The sequence below is a fragment of the Bos indicus x Bos taurus genome, chromosome 23, assembly GCF_003369695.1.
Source record: "Bos indicus x Bos taurus breed Angus x Brahman F1 hybrid chromosome 23, Bos_hybrid_MaternalHap_v2.0, whole genome shotgun sequence".
NCBI classification, from domain to species: domain Eukaryota; kingdom Metazoa; phylum Chordata; class Mammalia; order Artiodactyla; family Bovidae; genus Bos; species Bos indicus x Bos taurus.
Window position 1 is genome coordinate 50,329,397 of NC_040098.1, and position 16,158 is coordinate 50,345,554.

At 47.0% G+C, this 16,158-nt stretch overlaps 1 protein-coding gene across 7 annotated transcripts in view; it reads right to left on the bottom strand.

The window, feature by feature from the left end:
- FARS2 (phenylalanyl-tRNA synthetase 2, mitochondrial) overlaps window positions 1-16,158 on the bottom strand; it is a 307,704-nt gene that overhangs the window by 218,029 nt on the left and 73,517 nt on the right. For 6 of the 7 annotated variants that reach the window (XM_027525048.1, XM_027525046.1, XM_027525047.1 and 3 more), the window contains 2 exons: window positions 12,109-12,268; window positions 1,044-1,175 (listed from right to left, as the gene is read on the bottom strand). In XM_027525048.1, the coding sequence (XP_027380849.1) occupies window positions 1,044-1,175; window positions 12,109-12,268 (292 nt within the window). The remainder of the gene's footprint in view (window positions 1-1,043; window positions 1,176-12,108; window positions 12,269-16,158) is intronic. The other variant, XM_027525045.1, reaches the window with a different exon arrangement.

Sequence of the window (16,158 nt, forward strand, 5' to 3'; positions counted from 1 at the left end):
AGTCCCCAAGAGGGCCCGCTCCCCTCCGGTCTGCTGTGGCAGGAAGCCCGTGACCAGCCTGAGTCCGAGCCGCCTCACCCCCCGGCCACAGAGGGCATGTCCTTCTACGTGGGGAGGGGGGTTGGGGGGCGGTGGAGGCTGTCAGCATCAGCCCCCTTCCTCCTCCTCCTGCCCATGCAGGGACCCTCCTACCCCGGTGCCCAATCCTAGCCAACTTCCCTTGGAGGATTCCCAATGTGATAAAACATTTTTAAACTTAAATTCTGACAGTGACTTAAAAAAACAATTCACAGCTCTGAAATTAAGTGTAGAAATAATTTTTTTTTTGTGGGGGATGGTGGGGGTGGGGGTTGGACCTTGTGGCTTTGTAGGATCCTAGTTCCCTGACCTGAGGCTCTTGGCAGTGAGATCAAGTCCTAACCATGGATCCCTGGAGGATTCCTAGAAATAATCATTTTCATGAAACAATGGTCCTACAGAGAAGAGCTAAAGTCCAGGGAGAATTTCATCAGAGCCCCCATTTTCCACTCCCTCCGCATCGGGTGGTCCAGCCAACAGGGAGGGTCGAGGACAAACCAGCAAACGAGACGGGCCTATGTGTCTTACACTGCGCTCTCAGCGCTTACGAAACACCTGCTGGACCGGGGCACAGTTCCAAACACAGTGGGAACCAAAAAAGGGACCTCAGGCTGGCGTTGTTCCTAAATAGTCTGGAAGACAGACAGCTCTCGTGGGACATGCCTCAAAGGCTTGTGGGCGATCCCAAAGCAGCCGATCAACAAACATGACATCGTAAGCGCAAACCCACACTCGGCGCTGACAAGGAAGAGCTCCAAGAGCAGGAAGCCTCCGCAAAACCAGGCGAGAGGGATGGTGCTCTCCCGGGGGCAGCGCGATAAATCCGGACAGCGATGCAAGCACAGAGGCCGGGCGGCAAGCCCTGCAGGAGCGTGCAGACGTGGATGCAGACAGCACGCACGTGGGGCTCCCTGGGAAGAGGGCGTCTCAGGAGAGCTGTGCCCACACGCAGGGTCCTCCCGTACCTGAGTTTACCAGCTGCTGCTCCATCACCCCGCAGCCCAGAACCTCCAGCCATTCCCCGTGGAAGTTGATCTCCATCTCGAAGGAGGGATGAGTGAAAGGGAAGTAGCAGTCCACCCATCTGACGTCCAGTCCTGCAAAGACACCGGGGAAAAACAGGCACGGAGCGTTACAGGTAGTCTTGCCTTTCCCGTGATCAAATCTGCTAATGGCGGATTGGCTGATGACACCAGAAGACTATTTTCTCAGTAAAATAAATAGCAAATAAATTAATTTGCAACACTTTAGGGGGAGGCAATAAATCTTAAAACTTGTGGAAAACTGAGCACGTCTTATCCAATATGACAAACATTTTGTGTAGTTCCAGGACCCTCTGAAACTCAATCAATCACCCGTCAACCCTGTGGCCACCTGGCAGAGGAGAGAGTTTAGGTCGAGGAAAGGGGGCTTCCCAGTGGGCTAGCAGTAAAGAACTCGCCTGCCAGTGCAGGAGACACAAGGCATGCATGAGATGCAAGTTTGATCCCTGGGTTGGGAAGATCCCCTGGAGGAGGAAATGGCAACCCGCTCCGGTGTTCTGGCCTGGAGAGTCCCATGGACAGAGGGGCCTGGAGGCCTACAGACCACAGGGTCGCAAACGACTGAAGCAACTTAGCACACATGCACGGGAAAGCAGGTCTTTCTGCTAGCTTCTATAAAAGCAAACGATGTCTAAATCAGACCCGCAGCCCTCTAAGCTGCATCTGTACCAAGAGTGGACAGGCCTTTTTTCACACTTCTCAATATTGCTCTGCTCTAATAGCTTTTTAAAAAAAATTTTTTTGAGTAAGTAATATATTCACAGGGTTCAAAATTGAAACACTGTAAAAAGAATACATTTTCCTGTATAAACAGGCCATGAGTGAAAAAAATTCTAAGTTTGCGAGGTGACTGGAGTTAAGTAAACTTACCGTGGAGATCCTTTTGCAATATACACCTATATCCAATCATTCCATCATATATCCAGTCATTCCATCATATACCAACACAGTGTTCTATGTCAGTTACATCAATCAAACGGAAATAAAAATAAGCATTGTTTACAAGTCTCACCAGCATACTGGTTCCTGGCTCCTCTGCCCCCTGAATCCCACTGGGTAAACTTTCAGGGTTTCCTTTTTATTAACAGACGTGAGCAAACACACGCGTGCACCTCTCGTTCCCCTCCTTCTCTACACAGAAACACCACGTCATCCCACACCACGCCGCTCTCACGCAGTGACACAGAGGCCCACCCCCAATCCGTGTCTGGCCCCAGAGACGTGGGTGGGTCCCCCGTGCGCAGAGAGAGCGACCACAGACGCGTGACCGAATCCAGCTCCACCACCTCAAGCCGAAGGGCCTCAGGCACGTTCCTTCAGTTCTCCCTGCCTCGGTCTTGGTCAAAATAAGAACAACATTCATCTCGCAGTGCTTTGGTGACAATTTATTAAGTGTGTAAAAACTTAAACACTCAATGGGTGATTTTCGACAGGCACGCATTGCAAATCAGACCACGGTCTAAACTCTCTCTCAGGTTTTCATAAAAATATGAAGAAAAAGAAACATTCCTAAAGTGCACACTAAGGTCACTGATGTCCATCGTTTATTTACTACAGCGCCGCTACACGAAATGGTTCATGGGCCTCCTTCAATCCAGCCTTTACGCTGAGGACAGGCGGCCGTGAACACGGCACGATCATCACCCCTGCTCCCGTCTCACAGATGCAGGACCGTGCCGGCTCACACCTTTCCTCGACATTTACAGTTAGAAAACACCGAGATGCGATCTGCACCAGACGGCGGGCGGCATGGCCCTCCACTGCCCTCCCCTGGGCAGACCATGGAGACGGACCCCGCTTGGCTTCCAGGCCAAGCGCCACCAGCCAAGAGCGCACCGTCAGCCTCCTGCTCCCCACGCACCACGACAGGCGTGATAGAACAGAGAAAACCGCACAGGCCAGGCTGTGATCAAAGACGAGAGAAATACTTCCCCGGCCAGACACAGGCCGGAAAAGCAAAGGGGCAGAGAGGGCAAAGCCCCGCGTTGCTGGGCTTGGGATCCACAATCGGGAGAACCACCAGGAGCTCGCCACCTGCAGAACACGCGCTGCTGGCTTGGGATACGAGCGAGGCCAGAGGCCTGCGGTCAGGTGCTGGGACAGCAGGGGCTCCCTGCTGGCGAGAGAAGGGGGACCGAAGCCGTCACCAGCACACGTGGGGCTGCGGCTCTGAGGAGCTACAGGCCTGGAGAGAGCCGAGCCCCGGGTGCGAGACCTGCCGCGTCCCCATCAGGGCTGTGAGTGCATCCGACAGGCCCCCAAACCTCTCCTGGACTGAAGGTCCGGAGAGCTTGGGGCCCTGGGGCCGGCGTGCAGCCCCTGAGAACTGGGGAGCAGGGCAGTGAAGCGGAAGGGAGCGCCGGGCTGGGGCCCAAAAGGCCGGGCCTTCAGGTTCCCGCCACAGCTAGCCTTTGGATGCGGACAGCACTGGGAAGGGCGTGCCCACAGGTGAGGAGCCACTGCTGCGGCTGCTCTGAGACAGACACGGCTCACCCACAGCTAGGTCCCGGGATGGGCAGTGGGGAGCGCGTCTCACGGACAACGCCGAGCCTGCTCGGTTCTGAAACAGACGTGACTCGCCCACAGCGACGCATCTAGCCAGCAGCAGGGGACAGTCCATCTCTTCTTCAGATGCATTCGTCTAAACTGTGCCGGGAGGCCCGTGCTTCCTACAAGGAAATGTCAGCCTTCAGCAGGGAGACGGGCTGGAAGCCCGGAAGGACAGAAAGTGAGACCACAATGTGAGGAGTCCTCCACCCAACCTGAGCTGCTCTTAAAGAAACCATCTGCTACAGACGGCACAAGACGGAGGGAAACAATTCAGCAAAGTTAAAAAAATGTCAGGAATTCCATGAGCATAAAAGCTGTCTGCAGGTTATTTTCTCTCTTTCCAATTCTAAACGGATAACCTCTCTTATAACAGCCTTAGGATGCTGGTGCAATTGAAATGTTAGCAGAAAATAATCAACTGCTTTGGCAAGTGGGGGAAAAAAAACAACCCTGAAACTAAAGCAGCTGTAATAACAACAAATTGCCAAAGGAAACAGCGTGTTGTAATTTTTAATTTTGCTTTTCAAGAACAAAGGAATACAACACTAATAATTTAAAACAGTAAAAAACGTGGACCATAAAAACAAATGAAAAAAAGAGTTGCTGAATAATTCTGAGGCCTGTCCAGGCAGTTCCTGTTCATTAGCTGATTAAAGAAGGACTGAATTTGAAGTTTACAAGTGATCTTTGGTACCTGAAATGTACCTGAATTTGCCGTCATGGGCAGGACTTTATCCAGAGCAGCTACAGGGGAGTCAGAGCTACAAAGTCAGGGGCAACACCCAGGAGGAGGCCCCATTTTTTTTTTTTACATCATGGCTTTTGGAAACACCAGTGTCAGAAATAATATTGAAATGACGTCTTTCCTTTCAAAAGAGCTAACATCTAACACAGGCTCGGAAGTCAAAATTAGGGGACTCAAAGTGAAAGTGTCAATCACTCAGTCGTGTCCGACTCTTTGCGACCCCGTGGACTGTAGCCCACCAGGCTGCTCTGTCCATGGGATTTCCCAAGCAAGAATACTGGAGGGGGTAGCTATTCCTTTCTCCAGGGGTCCTCCCAATTTGGACCTCCTGCATTGCAAGCATATTCTTGACCATCTGAGAGGCTCAAACCAGGCCTCAGGTTACTCCCGAGCTGTGTGGTTACTTGGTACTCCATTGCTCCGTGTCCAGGTTCCCAAATCTTAAAACTGTAGATTACAGTCACACCTACGTCACAGATGCAGGTCAGAACAAAGAAAGTCCTTGTGAGAGCGTAATGCAGCATCTGACACTGTTAACTACTCTCTCTTCCTGTAATCATCACTACTACGGCCATTATTACTCTAAACCAGGGGCCCCAACCTCCAAGTGAGGATCGGTACCGCCCGTCAGATGAGTGGCGGCAGTAGATTAGAAATAAAGAGCACAATAGATGTGATGCGCTTGAATCATCCCCAAACCACCCCCCGCCCCCTGCCCAGTCCGTGGAAAAACTGTCTTCCACAAAACCCATCCCCAGTACCAAAAACGCTGGGGACTGCAGCTCTAAAAGACGTCCAGGCGGCTTGTACCCAGAAGGTTTACTGAGACGTTTCTCAGCAACTAGCACCCCTACCCCAAATAAAACAACTAAATGACCCCCTGAAACGTGTGAAGTCAGAGCGTGGCGTCCCTTCAGCCAGGTTCCAGGGAGCTGCGAACACTCACCCCCCTGAGCGCTGTGAGGGCACACAGCCTGCCCCCTGTAACACAGCCCCTCACCCTTCAAGTTCACAGCGTGAGCCTGGCGGGGGCACCTCCCCCCCCCGCCGAGAAGCATCTCAGCGGATGATAAAAACGCCCCAACACCCGTTCAGCGATACCCCGCAAAGGTGCACTGGGCTGGGCGAGGCTGGGCAGATGAGGCGTGCGGGAGGATTTTTGGGGTGTTCAGCATCTGTGTGAATGGGGTTAAGGATGATCTCATGGCTGGAAGGAAAGAAAAAATAAAAGGCTGCAAGGAAAGAAAAAATAAAAGGCTTTTTCACAGACCAACTTCAGTGCCCGGGACAAGAAGTACTCTCTGAGCAGGTGGATACTTTATTGCCACTCTATTATTCTGCTGACTCTGGTCTCAAAACAAAAAAGTAAGTGCGAAGATTTATGAAATAGTAACTCCGATCCGTACTGAAATCTAAAACCTAAACGTCTAAGCCGGTAGCATTTTAAAAATAAAGCAAATGTTTGCCTGAAATAGAGATGCCACAACTTCATTGCTGTTTCAAAACTTGAGATTCTTAATTCTTGGCCATGGGCATAAGAGGTGTATGAGAAAACTCATACACTGCGGGAATGGTTTTCTATAAGGAAAACAGCTACCTGGACACTTTGACCTCAATGCTCAGTTTTGAAAGCTATTCACATATAAATGTAAAGAATAATGAGAAAAAGGAAAGTTCAAGACTACGTTCAGAGGAATGCATGTCCTCAGGGCCCCTGTGAACATCTTTATAACATATACAAGGTCGAGCAGCGTGCATGCCTGTTTAATTACCTGCTGGAGCCCAGAAAGAGTTTTAGGACACCATCAATGCCAGTCTGAACTGCTGTGCTGTTGTCTGGCATAAGTTTACATCTCATCTTACTAGACAAAACAAAGACAAGCCAACGAAACTGCTGCTGCTGCTAAGTCGCTTCAGTCGTGGCCGACTCTGTGCGACCCCATAGACGGCAGCCCACCAGGCTCCCCCGTCCCTGGGATTCTCCAGGCAAGAACACTGGAGTGGGTTGCCACTTCCTTCTCCAATGCATGAAAGTGAAAAGTGAAAGTGAAGTCACTCAGTCGTGTCTGACTCTATCGACCCCATGGACTGCAGCCCACCAGGCTCCTCCATCCACGGGATTTTCCAGGCAAAAGTACTGGAGTGGGGTGCCATTGCCTTCTCCGAAGCCAACGAAACTACTGTTCTTTGATTGTATGGCCCCATTTAATTGCCTTCATTTTCCTGCCCTTCCTTATTCGTTTTTTTCATATTTACACACGCATTTAATATCTTCTTAAAGGGCCCTGTTCACATATGTTATCTCACTTTATTCTCATGGGAAACAGTACTATTTATTATCTTGGGCTTTAAAAATACTAAGACCTAAAGCACTAAATGACCAGTTCAAGATTTCAGAGCAAGTGGAGGAAAGAGAACTTAAATGTAATATTTCTGGTTCTATGCGGCCATCTCCAAGTGGCCATATTTTTCTTCTTTTCAATCTTTCACATGGTCCAGCTCCATGTTCTCTCTCAGTGACTAAGGCAGCTCAGATGTCCCCCACTGGGAGCTCTCCTGGCCGGATCCCGGAGGACCCGCCTTTCCTACACGTTCCCTTGACACTCGGGCCTCCCCGGGAGAGGACTTCACTCTCAGCTACTCAAAGACTGGGACTGTGTCTCATGTACCCAGTAGTGGGACGCCAGCAGCATGGTGAAAATCCAGCAAAGTGAAACCCACCCGAGGGACTTCAGAGGAGCACAGAAGAGGCGGCTCCCCAGAGTTCAGCACAGACTCCAGGACAGTTCCTGGCTGGAGGACACCCAAGGTGAAATCAGAGGTAAGTGAGAATTACCCAGGTGGAGGGGCCAGGAGAGTAAGCAAGGGGAGGGGGGCAAAAGGAATGAAAAATAACAAAGAAATAGGAGAAACACAAATGCTAGCTGTGAGAGAAAGGAAGCTATCCGCCAGTTCAGAACCACTCGGTTATCCGTGTAACTGCAGGGCAGCTTCTAAACTGCACAAGGGGTTTCCTTGGTGGCTCAGCGGTCAAGAATCCGAATTCACCTGCTAAGTACAGGAGACGTGGGTCCAATCCCTGGGTTGGATTGAGAAGATCCCCTGGAGAAGGAAATGGCAACCCACTCCAGTATTCTTGCCTGGAGAATTGCATGGACAGAGGAGCCTGGTGGGGGCCCATGGGGTCAGAAAAGAGTTAGACACAACTTAGCAACTAACAACAACAACAAATCTCACAAGCAGGGGATCATGTGATGATAGAAATGTGTAGCAAGATATAAATAAGGAGGGCTTAAAATCAATTTTCTTCATAGGTTGACAACAGAAAAATTGAGATGATCCTGAATTTTTTTGTAAAGCAATTTGAGACAGACTACTATCTCCCTAAAATGTTAGAACTGTTGCTATTCAGTCGCTCAGCTGTGTCTGACTCTTTGCGACCCCACGCACTGCATGTAGCACACCAGGCCTCTCTGTCCTTCACCATCTCCCGGAGCTTGCTCAAACTCATGTCCATCGAGTCAGTGATGCCATCCAACCATCTCATGCTCTGTCCTCCCCTTCTCCTCCTGCCTTCAATCTTTCCCAGAATCAGGGTCTTTTCCAGTGAGTCAGTTCTTCCCATCAGGTGGCCAGAGTATTGGAGCTTCAGCTTCACATCAGTCCTTGCAATTCAGGGCTGATTTCCCTTAGGATGGACTGGTTGTATCTCCTTGTATCCAAGGAGATGTTAGAATTCCTTTACCATTACTTGCCTCGAAAATGCCCTGAATAGCACAATCCATCTCCCTGTATTATTCCAGTGTTAACTGGATTACATTACTGCTAAAAATATCACTATTCCTATCTTTTATCACGAAAGTAAAGAGAAGCTGGCTATAAAAAGATTTTTGCATCAGCAATCTCTATCTGAAACCTGCCTCACAATTACATTATACCATTTTAACATGAAATATTCCAAACAAAGAGACAGAAGGAGAAAACAGGAAACATCTACACACTCGCTATTCAGTTTTATCAAATCATCACATTTTGTTACATGTAACTGCATTTCTGTTTTGTTTTAGTAGAACCCTATAAACATACTCGAAAGCCTGGTTTGGACCTTCTCTGTAGTACCACTCTCTGCCTCCTAGAAAAAGACAGTAGCATGAAATTGATGTACTTTTTTTAAAAAAAGTATGAATATACACAATATATGGGGTTATTAGTGGTTTCTTAAATAGAACATGAACAGTCAAGATATTTGAAGAAACCTTGCTTAATAAATCATAATCAGACTCTTTAACTGCATATTTGAGCTCACACATAAGTAGGGAAATCTAGAGGTAGGGAAAGGGAGGGGCACAGGAGGAGCGAGCGGGTGGCCAAGCTCCCAGGGGGACAGCGCTGCAGACGCCTGAAAGGCCCAGGCTGTGTGCTGTAGCCCATGTTTATATCTATGTCGATATTCACAGCTGCTGGGTTTTCAGCTTTCTCACACATGAACAGCGACTAAGGGCGGCTCAGGTAGCTTTCATGTGCTTCTCCTGATTACTAACGAGAGTGAGCATCTCTTCACACATTCAAGAGTCATTCTACTAATAACCATGTCACTTGTTGCCTTCATGATCACCCGTTTCTCTCACAGGTTGATTTTTCCTTGTTCATTTGGAAGAGTTACTTATGTAGCCTAATGTTTATTTGACAAATCACTCCTGTCCTATCAGAATGGCTAAACTTTCAGCGCCTGGCCACCTCGGAGCACAAGCAGTTTCCATGTGCTACTGGACAGCTTAGCGGCTTCCTAGAAAGTGAAAATTCACCTCAAATGATCCAACCATGGTACTCCTGGGCACTTAACAAAAAGAAATGAACACATTAGTCCAGACAAAGACGTGTAGGTGAATATGCACAGATTCACCTGTAACCGCAGAAGACTAGAGACAAGCCAAAGGTCTCTCAACGGATGGTCAGGTAACGCCAGGAACACTGCTCATCAAGAAAAAGGGAACCAACCGCTGACATTACGCTGCAACACGGATCAATCTGCAAATAATCGCGCTACGTGAAGGTGCCGGCAGGAGGGGCGGGAGAATACGCAGCACAGGCCTCACCCGTGTAAACCCAGAAGCAAACCAACCGCAGTGGCAGAACGCAGGTCACCGGCTGCCCGGGGTGAGGAGACACAGGACACGCAGGAAGGCGCGTCTACGAGGCACCAGAGGGGGCCTGGGGGGACGGACCCACTGATCAGCTCGACGCCACAGTGGTCTCACGGGTGTGCACAAATGTCGAGACTCATAAAACTGTGTAAATGTGTTGTTTGTTGCATTATAAACGTAGCTGATTATACACTCTAGATATATATATAGTTCACTTTTTGTCAATCACACTTCGATAAAGAACCTGTTCTTTTAAAAAGCTCACAAGAGTACGAGAATAAAAGACGACCCTAACCACGAAGGCCTTCTATTTTCTAAACATTTTTAAATGCAGATCCCAGGGGTCTCCCTGTGGCTCAGTGGTGACGAGTCGCCTGCCTCTGTAGGACACGTGGGTTCGATCCCTGATCTGGGAGATGCCACCTGCCACAGGAGCAACTGAGCCCGTGAGCCGCAACTACCGAGCCCACGGGCTGCAGCCAACTACTGAGCCCTGAGCCCAAGAGCCTGCGCTCCACAGCAGGAGGAGTCACGGCGGCGAGAAGCCAGCCTGCACACGGCAGCAGAGGGGCGGCCGCTCACCGCAACTAGAGAAGGCCCGCGCAGCAACAAAGACCCGGCAGAGCCAACAGCAAATGAATGAATGAACAAAATCCTTAAAAAAATTAGGCCGTAATTAAGGAACAATCTCCCCTTTTCTTTACGTCTTTATACAAACAGACAAAAATATTATCTCAAGTAAATCAGAAAGAGTTGGAGGGGAAATGGAAACGTTACAATTTCTCAGAGAAAGAATGAAGGGCAAGATGCCGGGAGCCGGCATATTGCATATTGAGTGCATATTGCATATTGAGTGCAGCACTTTTCAGGATCTGGAATAGCTCAACTGGAAATTCTATCACTGCCGGTAGCCAGCGTGAGGAACTCCGCCCATGACAAAGGTCATGAGGAAGGAGGCTCGGCATACGCAAAGGCGGGATCGAGCTTCAGGAGTCCCCCTGGAAATTCTCGAGCATATACCCCCAAAACCAGAGTCTGCCTACTTTCTGCTTTGTGCTTTCACCTACACCTCTGACTTTACGGGGGGCTGTCCCCCACTACCTCTCTGAAAAAAGTTAGCTTACAGCTCCAGTTAATAATTCCTGGGTGTGACAGTGTTTAACCTACAAACTCCTTTGGAAATCCTCTAGCCTGCCTGAATAGGTTTTTCCGGCCACATGTGATTGTTCAGAGCCTCCCAACTGTGAGAGGCAGGAGATGTTCTAAACTGTCTAAACACAGATTCTTTTGAGTAGTTAAAAGATTGATTAGAAATTGTATTGGTGAAGGGATTTTCACTTGTTGGGCCAATGTTTGCTGCTAAGTTTCCATATCCCTTACCTGCTGTGTCCCTGGCAGTGTATTGGTTAATATAATTGGTGTAAATATTAGCTTTAATGTTTGTAACCTGGGACCCTTGAGTTAATTCTTTTTGTAGCCCACCACACCTTTGCGCTGTACGAATGCAACTTTATCTAATGCTTTTGGAGGGTGGCTCCTGACCAATCACCTTTAGAGAAAAATAAGTTTTCTGAAGAAAAGGTCTTAAAATGTTAACAGGCCTCCGGGCCAGAAGATGATGCAAATCACCTAAGCTTTTGCATATGGTAAGTTTGCAGGAAGAAAGCCTGGTTTGCTGCAAGACTCTACCCCTTCCCCCATTATCCTCTGTGCATAACTTAAGGTATAAAAACTACTTTGAAAAATAAAGTGCGGGCCTTGTTCACCGAAACTTGGTCTCACCATGTCGTTCTTTCTCTTACCTTCTGGCTGAATTATTCAGCCTATTTTCTCCACTGAATTTCCTCACTGAGCTATCCTTATTTCAACAGCTTTTCTCCACTAAATTTCCTCACTGAGCTATCCTTATTTCAGCCTCTTTTCTTCACTGAATTTTCCTACTGAGCTATCCTCATTCTATTACTCTTTATATCCTTAATTAACATTTAATTAAGCAATTGTTTCCTGATCTTCGCCTACGCCGTCTCTCCTTCGAATACCCTGGTTCAGCCGGGGCTGGTCCCCGGCAGCAAGTGATTAAAGTGAGAATCCACATCTTAAAAACACTGTTCTCCCTCCAAGAAACTGTTGGTATTTTGCTGCTGACAGTGGTGATCAGTGTGTCAGAGTGTAAAATCTTCCGCTGCGCTCGCTCACACAGTTAAGAATCCTGCGCCATCGATCAAGGCTGACCAATGATAATATATTAATATTCCGACATTAATCAGCCTGTTCACTTCCTCTCCATTGATGAGACTGATCTCAATTCATTATCATTCTTATCAAAAGCCGTAATCATTTTTCTTTCTCCAGCTAATTCCATTTTCATATCCTCCTGCTCCTCACATGGAATGAACCAGGAAATCCATAAGCTCTATCTCACTAAGGACTGAAACCATTAACTACAACTTAGAACAAAAACTCTAGACACAAGTAGGGTTAATGATTTCAGGAAGATGATAACTATTGAATATTTAAGCCCCCAAAGACAAAGGCATTTAGTACCTACCGTCTCCAAAGATATGTGTCATAAGCCGGGTAAGTGTTTGCTTAAGGTCAAACTCGACGAGCTTCGTGGCCTCCAGCGTATGTGTCTCTTGTTTATGTGCAGAGCGGGAACTCTGTTCAAAAAGCTGCAGGTTTTCTCCATCTTTTATGCCAGCAAATAACTGTAAACCAAGAGGAATAATGCAAATAAATTAAAACAGTGTCTTCACCAGTCTATATCAAAAACCACAATGTGGAAATGAAACTCAGTAGGTCTTATCATCTTTTTTTTTTTTTAATAAAATCAACTTTATTTTTTTGGGCTCCAAAATCATTGCAGATGGTAACCGCAGCCATGAAATTAAAAGACGCTTACTCCTTGGAAGAAAAGTTATGACCAACCTAGATAGCATATCGAAAAGCAGAGACATTACTTTGCCAACAAAGGTTTGTTTAGTCAAGGCCATGGCTTTTCCAGTGGTCAGGTATGGATGTGAGAGTTGGACTGTGAAGAAGGCTGAGCATCGAAGAATTGATGCTTTTGAACTGTGGTGTTGGAGAAGACTCTTGAGAGTCCCTTGGACTGCAAGGAGATCCAACCAGTCCATTCTGAAGGAGATCAGCCCTAGGATTTCTTTGAAAGGAATGATGCTAAAGCTGAAACTCCAGTACTTTGGCCACCTCATGCGAAGAGTTGACTCATTGGAAAAGACTCTGATGCTGGGAGGGATTGGGGGCAAGAGGAGAAGGGGACGACAGAGGATGAGATGGCTGTGTGGCATCACTGACTCGATGGACGTGAGTCTGAGTGAACTCAGGGAATTGGTGATGGACAGGGAGGCCTGGCGTGCTGCGATTCATGGGGTCGCAAAAGTCGGACACGACTGAGCGACTGAACTGAACTGAACTGAAGTCTTATCATCAGTGAACATACTGAAATTGACATTCATTTGGTATCAGCGTTGAACAAGGCCCTGTGCCACATGTAATGGACAGTCTTTAGGAAATTAAAGACACCATTCTGATCGTGCTGATCACCTCTTTTCCTTTTGCACCAACTTATTCACATGCCATTTCCTTATAAGACACATGACCCTCCGGGCCACTGGAAATACCAGCAAACTGGGTTTTCACCATCCTTACAACATGACCTGAGACCACCTGGTGAGAAAGGACAGTCTAGGCATGAAGCCCTGTGAAGCCTCTGAGGCCGGACGCGCCCTGCACTTGTTGCCCTGTGACCCCAAAGGCCAGGACAAGGCTGGAAACGTGTTTCTGCCATTTACTGTCCAATAAGCTACAACAAATTCAGGTTTCCCTGGTAGCTCAGCTGGTAAAGAATCCGCCTGCAATGTGGGAGACCTGGGTTCAATCCCTGGGTTGGGAAGATCCTCTGGAGAAGGGAAAGGCTACCCACTCCAGTATTCTGGCCTAGAGAATTCCATGGACATTATAGTCCATGGGGTCACAAAGAGTCGGACACGACTGAGAGACTTTCACTTTCAAACTCCAAAAAGTGATACAGGAGCTAAGTTTCAGGGAGTGGTTCAGAAAGTGGGGAAGAAAAGAGACTTTATGATAATTAAATAAAATAATGCAGAAGCATAGAATCCTTGGCACACTGCAGTGACTAAATACATTGTTTTCACAATCACCAGTCACTAGTCACAGCTGTCATCGGTCCGAAGCTGCTTAGCCACTGTATAAAATGCTCCCGTCTTTAACAACAAAGCAGGTCTTCGCCCGGGAGGGAGATGGACTCAAGAGAGAAGTAACTGAGCACAAGCTGAGGAGGAGAGAGAAGACAGGGTCTAGCGAGGGGCCAGGAGACTGAAAACCAGCGCCAGACGGAGCAAGCATCCTAATCCTGAGCGTCCTGGTGGATCCGATCAGAGACCACGGAAAAGAGATTCAAATGTGTGCTCAATTTGAAACCACGGTTTTCGAAACGCATGGTTACAATGGCAGAGAAAGGGGCAAAAGAAAGTAAAAGATATTTTTTTGGCCATTAGGTAAGGAGGCATAAAAGAAACAAAAGAGAAAGTCTAGGGCTTCACAAAATAAAACAAACCTAAAAAATTAGAGGCTTTATAAAACCATTCCCCACCTCCCTCTAAAACAAAAAAATTCCACTAAAGATTCTGCACTTTGCTACACTAACAGAAGAGGGCACCAGAGAGCTGCAAAACCTTCTATACAACCAAAAATCCACAAAAAGGAACAGAAAAAATTCTACAGAACTATAGAAAATTACCACAAAAGAATTTAAAAAATTGTAAAACCATTCAAAACAGCTCAATCGATGACCCTCTTCCCCAATAAAGGAAATCCAAGAAGCAGAAGAAAAGTGTAAGATGATACTTGAAAATGAAATTAGATGTGCTCAAACAAGCATTTGGGGATATAAATAATTGCTTGATGTTTAGAACAAACATGAACAGAATACAGAGAACTGTGAACTCAAGGGAGAAACAGAAGGAAAAGAAAATCATGTCAGAACTGAACTCTAAATTACAAGATACACAAGGAATGATTCAATGCAGACTTAGAGAGAAGACCTGAAGAAAAACAAGGAAATAACCAAGAAAATGACAAAGAGACAAAGAAGAATCCGAGAGAAGGTAGTGGAAATGGAAGACAGGCAAAGAAGAAACAGCATTTATATAACTGGAGTCGGCGAAAGAAGAAACACAAGATCGTGGAGCAGGATACATGTGAACCAGGTGATGGTCCCTGAAGGACCAAATAGAAGATGCGTCCCAGCAGAAGCATGAGACCTCAACGATGAAAGAATCCTCAAGGTCTCCAGGCAAAGAGATCAAACGTCTTGGAGAGGCAAAGCCACCTGCCTCGCATCAGACTTCCGAAACAGCATACAAACGACGAACAGTGAGGCCACATATTCAAACAACTCAATTAAAAAAAAAATACATGGACCAAGAATTTTATATTCAGCAATGCTGGGCTTTCAGTACCAAATCCATAGTAAAAGCTTTAAACATAGGAGAGCATAGGGAATTTCTTATTAATGAACTCTTTTTTCTATGTCATGACAAAATAGAAGCAGTGTATCCCGAAAGAGGAAGAAGAGAGACTGGCAGTGGAATAAACTCATTGGCTTAATGGCCAAAAACTCCATAGAAAAATGGGGGAAATACATGAACAGATAATTCACCAAAAAAAAGAAAACGAGCCTTAAACCTGTGAAGAGGAACTTGGACAGAGAAGTGCAGAATAAAACAGCAATGCCTCGGTGTTTTTCAGCCAATGCGTTGGCGGAGATTGAAAAGCAAGATGACATTCTTTTGGCGAGGCCTGGGAAAAGATGAACTCTCACACACTGCCGATGGAAGTGAAAACCAGGGGGACCATTCTGGAGGTAAATCTGGCAGTATCCAACAAGACTGCATTTGCATTCATCTCCTGACCTCGTTCTTCCACTTCTGGCTATTTGCCCTGAATACACCTCCAGAATTAATACAGACATAACGAGGTTTTCACCGTAGCATTATCTAAAATTACAAAGTACCGAAAACCAAAGAAATGTCCACACGCAAAAAAAGAGAGAGAGGTTAAATAAAGTCTGGGCTATCCAGACAGTACTCCAGTACTTTGGCCACCTGATGTGAAGAACTGACTCACTGGAAAAAGACCCTGATGCTGGGAAAGATTGAGGGCCAGGAGGAGAAGGGGACGACAGAGGATGAGATGTTTGGATGGCATCACCTACTCGATGGACATGAGTTTGAGCAAGCTCTGGGAGTTCATGATGGACAGGGAAGCCTGGCGTGCTGCAGTCCATGGGGTCGCAAAGAGTTGGACACGACCGAGCGACTGAACTGACTGATCCATACTGTGGAGTACTTAAAAGACATAATATTAATTAAAATATGAGGACAACCACTCTGAAATGATATGTGGTCTATCATCAAATTCCACCCCTACTAGAACTACCAAGCCCCACTATGTGGAAAAAGCAATCTTACTATGGTACTTTTCATGCAAGAAAGAAGAGAAAATTATATTATGAATCTGAGAATTCCCTGGCAGTCCAGTTAGGACTCTGCACTTT